Below are 9,820 nucleotides of genomic sequence, written 5' to 3' on the forward strand. Positions count from 1 at the left end.
TTGCACTGCCAGCCTTCTGGTTAGCAGTCAAATGCCTTAGGCACTATACCACCAGAGCTCCCATAGAATTGTAATTATAGCCTATTAAACCACTACATATACAAATTAATTAGAAAAAAAGATTTTAAATATATTTTAGAGTTATTCTCTGATATTTTTAAAGATCTTTTGAGTCTACCATGATACCTCTTGGCCCATAATTTCTCTATATTGATATAAAGAGGCACCCTTACTCTAGGAATGTGGACATTTAATTCTGCTTCTGGATTCTGTGTATTGAAGAATGAAAAAGAAAATATGTGGTACCCCTAGAACAGAAGAACTTTAATTAAAAAAAGAAAAAAATCTCATTTAGTTTATTTAACAAATAAAGCACCTCCAGATTGAGCCACCATGGTCTTCACCCAAGTCCTAGGTGTGAAATGGACTGAAATAGAAGACTTTTGGCATTTTAGAAGCAATGCCTTCCCATGTTTTTTCATACTTATGATGACAGGTAAAGGACAGGAAGAATAGAAGAATATTACCATGCAACAAGTGGTTTATACTTTATCATTTTTAATCATCAAAAAACTGGAATGAAAGAAATTTTTACCTTGTTTTAATGATGAAGAAATTGACATTCAAAATTATTAAAATCTAGCATAATTTAGTGGCTGATGTAGAATTCAAACCCCTTTCTGCCTAACCTTATAACTTAAATGCTAGCCCCAAATACTGACCCTAGTTGGATCTGTAAATAAGAGACAGAGTTGTAAGAACACCTTGCAGAGAAGGTGTAGCATTTATGGTTGATATGTGGGTGTGACAGTTGTATCCAGAGATCTGAGTTGAGGAGGCCCTGGGCAGTGGTGTAGATAAGGAGTCACACAAACATTTCTGTAAGAGGTTGTCAAGGCTTCTTGGGAGACTGTGGCACAAGGACCCTCAGATGATCTGATGAAGACTACTGCTAACCAAGCTTATGCTTGTTTGTCTATTTTAAATGCTCTCCAGACTTTCTATTGCTATCTTTATTATGAATAATTAAATGGGTCCCATTCTTATTTGCCACGTCAGGGAAGAAATGAACTATGTGTTATACAGAATACAAAAGTTAATCATACTTGATGTAGAGAATTTTTATATGTCTTCTCATGTAATTAACTAATCACACTTTATTTTAAGGTCCATTGTAGGGAACTACTACTAAAAGTAATGCCAAAACCACCTATACCATTAGATATTAATTTAAATTAATTTTTTATTTCTGAATAATAGGACAGGGAATAAAATACTTACCAATAAGATATTAGTATTAAGTAGAAAATTATTTCCTATCACCTTCAGCAAAGCCATTCATAAAAGTCCATGTATATAACAGTGGTGACACTCAGTCTATCACAATTGTTATTCAAACTGAAAAAACATAATTGGTCTCAGAGCCTAATCACAGCATATGATAGTTTGTATGTTTCCTAAATGAATGGCAGAGTTCTTACTTTATTACTAAAAGATATCTTAAGTTTCACTAAATTTTCATTTTAGTTGGGTATATTTATCCTCACTGACAAAAGTAGCTTTTGAATCAGGGTTTGAGCGAAAGCAACTAAATCCTGCATTTGTCACTAGGTTAACAACAAAACTTTGCTTAAAAGTATAGTGGCAACAGAAAGTTGATGGTGCATATCTAAAACAGCATGCTGAAAAATGGTGCCTCATTGTCCCAGTAAATGAAACTGCACCCTCATTTTTCAGGTTTCTTCTAAGAGTGCCACACAAAGGGAAATCTGTTCAATTCATTGAATTGTTGACTCTACATTAAGAATTGAAATGTGTACTTTAATGCGGTTTATTTGATCTCTCATTTAATTGTTTATTGAGGCTGATTAAAGTTTGAATATAAAAATCCTCTTAACTTCAAAATACTGAAACAATAATGGATAATATAGCATTTTTATAATAGTCTCTGTTCCTTTAGTTTGGTTTTATGATTGTAATATGGCTGTTAGCCTTGGTGCAAGGTTTGTTTCTATGTTTTGCTCCTTTGTAAGAACCACTCTTCTACTACATTGTATTACAGTGTTTTATCAAACTTGCTCATGCAATGAAGCAAGACCTCTTATAGTGCACATCAAAAGGAATCATTATGAGCAAGTAATATTTACTTTATTCCACTTACAACAATTTAGGAGCTTTGCTTTCCCAAAAGCTATAACTATGTCCTTTCTTTATCTGTATATATATTTGAAACATAATAAAACTAGCAATTGACTTGTTCAGTTAAACTTATAATTACAAATTACATAACCCTAAAAATTTCAAGAGCTTCAAGTCCAAGATTTTTAAGAAACAATAATATTTCTCTTTATTGTTGTTGGTTGCTGTTGAGTTGACACTGACTCAGGACAACTCTATGTGCAGAGATGATGGGCATGTCATAAGGTTTTCAAGGCTATAACCATTCAGAAGCAGATCACCTGTCTTCCGTAGTACTTTAGGTGGGCGAAGATTGCCAATCTTTCAACTAGTAATTGAGTGCTTAACCATTAATGCATCTAAGGGATTATGAAATTATCTAGTCCCTATTATATTTGTCATTATTACTAAGTGTTAAGTAATAGGAAGTCAGGTTATATAGCTAATTTTAGTCTCACAATCAGAAATAGAACCCAGATCTCTAGCATTGCAATCTAGTATGTTTTAAATTTCTTAAATCATTTATGTGATTCTTCCAATCAGTCAGAAATTCTTCCTTCAAACCCTGGTCTGAATCTCTGTATTTTACAAAAGATTAAAAAAAAAAAAAAAAAAAAAAAAGACATGTGAGAGCAATTATTAGAATGTCCTTACTGAAAATAGTATGCATTATAGTGATTTTTTGTTTTCCCTTAAACAAACTTTATGTGTTTCTACAATTGCTTCTGGAAGTAAATAACTTTTATGCAAGGCAGAGCAGAGCAAATTTTTATATGACAATATGTTTGTGCTGGATCCTTTTCAAAGAAAATTGATGAAACATTTATTCTTTCTCTTAATATGGCAATTAACCTGTAAGTTTATGTAAACAATCTAAAGTACAAAAAAAAAAGAAAAGAAAAAACCCTCCTTTTCTGCCAGCTCCACTGATCTTGTTAAATTCTGACGATCTGGCAAAAAGTGGCAGCATGACACTCAGTTATGACTGCAGATACTGTACAGACCCTTGGAAAACACTGTCTTGAGGTTGTAAAACTTTAACTAGCCCAAGATGTATTATTGTGTGTTAGGTAGTGATAGAGACACTTTGACAATTCCCAAGTGACAATGGGTTTTATTTTGTGCATGGTTCCAGTATTTTATAATCTGTTTCCCTGCTCTATTTTGTCTTCTAGTTTCTCCAAATGGCTACAAGTGTGACCCAAAGGGGAAAGGATATAAAAAGTCTATTCTGTTTCTTTCACTAGTACGAGAATATTTTAATTGATTTATTTTTATTTTTTGCTTTTTGTCCTTTAACTCAGTGGTTTTCATGCTGTGGATCACAAACCATTATTGGGGCATGAAATCAATTTAGTGAGTCACAACTAATGTTTTCAGAAATCTAATAGATTAGACTAAATATATTAGAGAAATTTTATGAAGAGTATTTTTGAAACTTTTGTGTCATGTCTGTGTGTCTATGTGAGAGACTAAGTGTGTGAAGTAATACATGAAGTACTAGGATCCTTACTGGTCAAAAAAAGTTTGAAATTCACCACTGTATTTATTTTTTGTGACAAAATCCTTATGTTATTTTAAACAGCATGCAAAAATAAATGTAATCTTTTCAAATTTTATCTTTCAGTTTGTGTCAGGTTACCATTCTTTATGTTTAGACAAAGTATAGCGAATACTTGGATACACTTCACCTCCCCTTTCAATTAGCAGAAAATTTTAGTTAAGATTCTTGTACTTCTATAGACATAATCTCTGGATCTGCTATCTTGTAGTATGGTACAGAGAGCACTATTGAAGAGTTCAAAATTCTGATAAATAACTGAAAAGGTCACATACTACTTATGGTTAACTTTTTGACTTGGTTTTGATACTTTTAATTGAGTAAATTATTTTCAATTAATTATTAGAGTTTCTTTTATTTCTTAACAACTGCATTCTATGTAAATATAAAATTTGCTAGTGTTTTGTTTTTTTCTGGTTAATGTAAATAATTTAAAGAAATTACTCAGAATCTTAAATTTTGGTTGGTGATATAATGCAGGTTATCTATGTCAATATAAAAGTGTTAATGTAATAAAAATCAAATATAATTTTTTCAACAATATATCTCTGATGTTCATAGATTTAAACTTCTTGCTGTAATACATTAGAATTATCAACAGATACTTAAGGATAAATTAGTACTGAGTTTTCTCCATATGCCCTAAAGTTAATAATACATATTTTTAAATTATATTATTTGCATCATATTTTTCTTGACTATTTATCATTTATTTCCTTTTGTTTTCAGCTAAAATTGACCAAGAGACAGAGGAGAATTCACTGACAGAGACTCATAAATGGTGAGAAAATACTTTCTTATAAAGTGCTTAGACTATTTCATCTCAAGGAACCAATTATTAGCTCAGTATTTTCTAGCATAAATTATATAATTGTGTGATTTAATCCCACACAGAATTTATGAATTTTATTTTTATTACTTTAGATGTAGTATCATCTTCTTAAGCACCAAATTTTTGTAAATAGTAAGCACCTTCTCTTTGGGATAGAATTTGTACTGGGGAGATAAAAAGGAAGATAACCAGAACATTCTTTCTAGAAAGGGGATAAAATATTTGGTTATCAGGAACTATTGAGTTTCACACTCAAAAGTAGAGTTCACATAGGCAACCATGAGTTTCCCCTGGACATACCTTTAGGGCCAGGGTGGACGTTTGCAGTCATGAGTAAGCATTAGAAAGTATCCCAGAAATCTCCTTGCTTTTCTGCCTCAATTTTCTCTTATTCTTCTTTTTCTTTAAAGGCTAATCTGATTACTCTTCAGGGAAAATTTTGATTAAAGAAGTTCTTTGCTCTTACTTTATTAGGAAATATCCTTTATATTTGTGGAGAGATATCATATATTTTATACTTGCTGATTTAATATAAGATATTGTCCTAAGAGGATGGGTAAAATAGGGTTTGAGCAATTCTTATGAAAAGCAAAAAAATGAAGATAAGACCGTAAATTATAGCAAACAAAATTTCAGTTAGTTGCATGAAAAAATACTGCCTAATGACGAAATCGTTAGTGCAACTGTCATTGTTTATCATTAAACAATTAACTCTGAAATTGAAAATAAAAATAAGAGTGATGGATCATATGACACATTTCCCCAACAAAATAACTTCACCATTTTCTTAGTAGTCCTACATAACCTGGACAACAATAATAGGTGGTAACTCTGTGCAGTTAGACAGTGTAACCCTAGCCCCATGAACTTTTTTTTCTCATTTACTCTATTCATTCATTCATTTATTTCCATATCATTCAGAAGCTTTTTCTTTCTAAACTGATCACCCACCATTGTAAATTCTGCTCATTATCAGCCCACACAAGATTCCAGGATCATTAGTTTCTCCTTCCTCATCCATCCCATATAATCCAAAGATTGATTCCCTGCTCTGCCACTTTCACTGGCACTCTGGCTTCACAGACTTTGGAGTCTGAATCCTGCCTCTCTTGTGTGATGATAGCTCTGTGACCTTGGGCCATTACCTTAATCTCTCTAACCCCAGGATAAAAGGATCTACATTGTGAGGTAAGAATTAAATGATTCTTGCCAGATGCTTAATATCTAGTCCATGATCAATAAATATTAATTACTAGTTTATTTTGATATTATTATAATAATAATGAAAGTTTGAGGGTAGAAGTAGAAACCAAAGTCAGATTTCAAAATCAGGTGATATATTCATTAGTTCATTTTGTGTTTTTTGCCATCTCTTGAAGCGTGTATCAGATAGTGAACTGTGGTTACAGAACACAGATCTTGGTGTGAGGTCTATGTTACTGTGCCTGCTCCACATGTACTGGGTCTGTAGTTTCAAGCATTTACATCAACTTTTGAATCCTAGTCCTTATCTTTGAAATAGGAGAAACATTACTGACATTGTAAATTAAATGAGTTAGATATATATGTACAGAACCTGACTCAGAGAGGTTTTTCAAAATTCTCTTCCTTGTATTTACCAAAATACCTGAACTTTGGAGACCAACTTCCAAAGTAAACTTTCTCCCTAAGAAACAACCATAAGAGCACAGAAAATTATAAAAAAATAATAATAGTAATCATCAAATAACTTCTCTGGAAATTGTCCTAAGAGCATACAGCAAATGTAGAAGCATTCATTCTAGAAACTACTGAATCTTAGTCAAAGAATCTGTGACATATACATTACAATCATTTCCTCTTCTTCCCACCCTCACCTTAAACTCCATTTTTTGGCGACTACTCCAGGAGCTCTAATCCAGGTAGATGCAGTCAAAAAAATAAGGGTTCACACTCCCTCCAGCTTCCTCTGTAACTGTGTTTCTTCATTTATTTTTGATTAGTTATCAGTGTCTACAGGAGAGTTATTAACTTTTCTGTTCATTATAATGTATCTAGACCACCAGTTGCACTCTTTTTAGTTTTAATAGATTTCGAATGGATTCTGTTGGGATTTATGGGTATAAAATCATATCAAGAAATATGGATAAAATTGTCTGTCTTTTACCCACTGCTGTCAAGTCAATTCCAACTCACAGTGATCCACATAGGGTTTCCAAGGCTGTAAATATTTACGAAAGTAGATTGCCTCATCTTCCTTCTGGGGAGCAGCTGATAGGTTTGAACTGCCAATCTTCTGGATAGCAACCATATTATTCCTCAGTACTTTTCTTTTCTTAAAGAGTAAGCTAGAAGGTCCAAAAGAGTGTTGAATATTAGTATTGAAAATAAACAACCATATTTTATCCCTGACTTCTAAAGACAGTGTTTTTAATATTTTTGTTACATAATAAGATATTACTTTGATCTTTGTTGTATATTTTTATGTCATTTAGGAAGTTTTCTTTTGTTTATATACTACTTAAATATTTTAAGATCAAATTTTATTTGCTATTTATATAATCTATGGTTTTGTTCTCCTTTACAAATATAATGAATTATGTTGATAGATTTCCTAAGGTCAAATGATACTTGCATTAATGGAACAGTGTGTCCTTGGTAATATTGCTCAATTATTTTATTCCACTATTGATTTTCTTTTGCTAAAAAGTATTCATAAATGGGATTGGATCTTACCTTTTAAGGGATGCATTTTAAAATCAGACTTTAGTTATTTGTGTCTTATTAAAATGATTTGGGTATTTAATATTTTCAGATAAGCTTTGAAATAGTTTAAATGTTACCAGTTTTTTGAAGACTAGCTAGATCTTATTAGTAAAGTCATAATGGTTCAGCATTTTTTAAAGGGCTAGATCTTTAACAACATTGTCAGTAATTTCTATGTTATTTTATCTGTTTGGAATTTATGTCAACATAAATTTATGTATTTCATGACTATCATTCATATATTTAGCTTTTAAACCCATTAACATATTTTACATATAATATTCTCTAACAATATCTTTGTTCTCTTTACAAGCCCCAAGGTATTTTCATAAATACACTATGTTCATTTGAGTTATACGTTGCTGTAAAAAATTTGCATAACATGCTTACAATAATACCGTGGGTGGGCATGGTTGGCCAAAAAACATATAGTGTGTATGTTATTTGCATAAAAATATGATATGTATTTTGAAATTTGTATTTGAAGGAAGTAGAATTTATTTTATGCATCACTTTAATTCACTGATTCCCTAGTTTTCTTTAATTTTTTTGTTTTCATTCTTTCAAAAACAAAACCAAACTTACTGTCATGGAGTGGGATCCGACTCATACTGACCCTTCCTTGGGTTTCTGAGGCAGTATAACTATGGAAGTAGATTGCTCAACCTTCCTTCCCAGGAGTGGCTGGTGGGTCTGAACCGCCAGCTTTCTGGTTAGCAGTCAGGTGCCATAGGCACTTCATTCTTTATCAATGTGAATATATAATTTATTTGTAGTATAGGTATTCATCACCTAGTGTCCCCAGTACATTCCATGAAACAAGACATTATGTGATTTGAACATTCTGGGACCACCATATTAAAACCTTATGGGAGCTCGTTTCTGGTTGTCCTTGTTACTGCTATTGCTGCAGCCACTGGTGGTGACAAGGGCTAAAGCAGAGTGAGAAGAAGCAAGTAAGGAGGGAGCAGAGCATGCCCAGCCCCACTTGCTGTTCCACATTCTTGACCACCAGGAGCACCCTGGACCCTGTAGCTCCCATCCCCTCTTGCCAGCAGACAAAGCCAGAGAGCCCATGCTCAGGCCATGTCTTCTGCCTCACCTGCCTTTATCTCACGCATGGTCCAGTGCTACAAGAGTCTGTGTTTGGGGTCTTTAAAACTATTTAAAAAAAAAAAAAGAAAAGAAAAGAAAAAAGAAATCTACTGCTATTGAGTCCATTCTGACTCATAGCTACCTTATATGATGGAGTAGAGCTGACCCAGAGGATTTCCAAATCTGTAAATCTTTATGGAAATAGACTGCTGCATCTTTCTCCTGCAGAGTATTTGGTGAGTTTGAACTGCCAACATTTGGTTAGCCGTTGAGCACTTTAACTGCTGTTCCACGGAGTCACCTTTTAAAACCATTTTAGGGAGAGAAAAATAAGAGGAGAGCTGTTTTCTCCTTAAAAAATAAATAAATAAACTTTATGGGACCACAGACATATATGTGATCAGACATTGTCTGAAAAGATGTTAAGTGTCACATATCTGTATTTCTTGTTAGCCATATTAACCTTTCAAAGGTATACATAAACAACATTATTAGATGTACTTACATAGAAAATCTTTGCCTTTCTGGGTTTTTTCCCCCTAGTTTTATTGTTATTTTCTTTGACTATTCTGACTATCTGACAATAACAAAAAACATATGCTCACCAAGGTTTCATGAAAGAAGGTGAGATTGAGTGGTGAAAAGGTACTGACAATTCCTCTTAGCCCACTTCTGCCACTCCAGAATTGCAATTGGGTAAACCACATAAAGGAGTCCCTCGGTAGTACAAGCTGTTAAGCACTCAACTACCAACAGAAAGGTTGGTACTTTGAACCCATCAGGAGATACCTCAGGAAACAGACCTGGTGATCTGCTTCCAAAATGTCACAGCCTTGAAAACCATATAGAGCAGTTCTACTCTGCATACCTGGTGTCACCAGGAGTCGGAATTAATTCAACAGCAGTCAAACAACTACAAAATCACATAAACTGCCTGAGCCTCGATTCCTTTATTTGTAAAAAAGATAGAACCTTGTCCTTCCATTCTATTCTTTAGAGTTGTTGTAGGAATTGACCTTACTTTTTGCATATAATTTGTCCTTGTAAATAACAAGCATTTTCATATAAAGCACACAGAAAACAAATTTGTGAAAGGGTTGCTTACTTTGCAAAAAAAAAAAAAAAACAGTATAGCTCATGTTATTTAGGTAAAATTACAATAATAATTACACTCATTTGTTCATTATTATATGCAAAGCTTCTTCAAGTATGGCTGGTAAAAAGCCTTACTGGTTTAAAAAAAAAAAAAAGTACTGGTAGAAGAAGTCTTATTAGTAAAACATTTTATGTGAAAATGTTTTGTGAACTTTATTAGTATACAAAATATGTTATCAGCTTGCTTTCAAAGGAATTGTACTCATTTGTCTCTATATTCAGGTACATTTTATAAATTTAAAAAAAAAAAAAAA

At 32.7% G+C, this 9,820-nt stretch overlaps 1 protein-coding gene across 1 annotated transcript in view; it reads left to right on the forward strand.

Moving 5' to 3' along the window:
- The window catches only part of FMN2 (formin 2), a 784,241-nt gene that overhangs the window by 592,178 nt on the left and 182,243 nt on the right, over nucleotides 1-9,820 (forward strand). The window contains exon 12 of the mRNA XM_042781203.1: nucleotides 4,469-4,520. Within this exon, the coding sequence (XP_042637137.1) occupies nucleotides 4,469-4,520 (52 nt within the window). The remainder of the gene's footprint in view (nucleotides 1-4,468; nucleotides 4,521-9,820) is intronic.

Source organism: Orycteropus afer, unplaced genomic scaffold, assembly GCF_000298275.1.
Source record: "Orycteropus afer afer isolate SDZICR_OR568_19922 unplaced genomic scaffold, OryAfe1.0 scaffold00096, whole genome shotgun sequence".
In the NCBI taxonomy this organism is placed as follows: Eukaryota; Metazoa; Chordata; class Mammalia; order Tubulidentata; family Orycteropodidae; genus Orycteropus; species Orycteropus afer.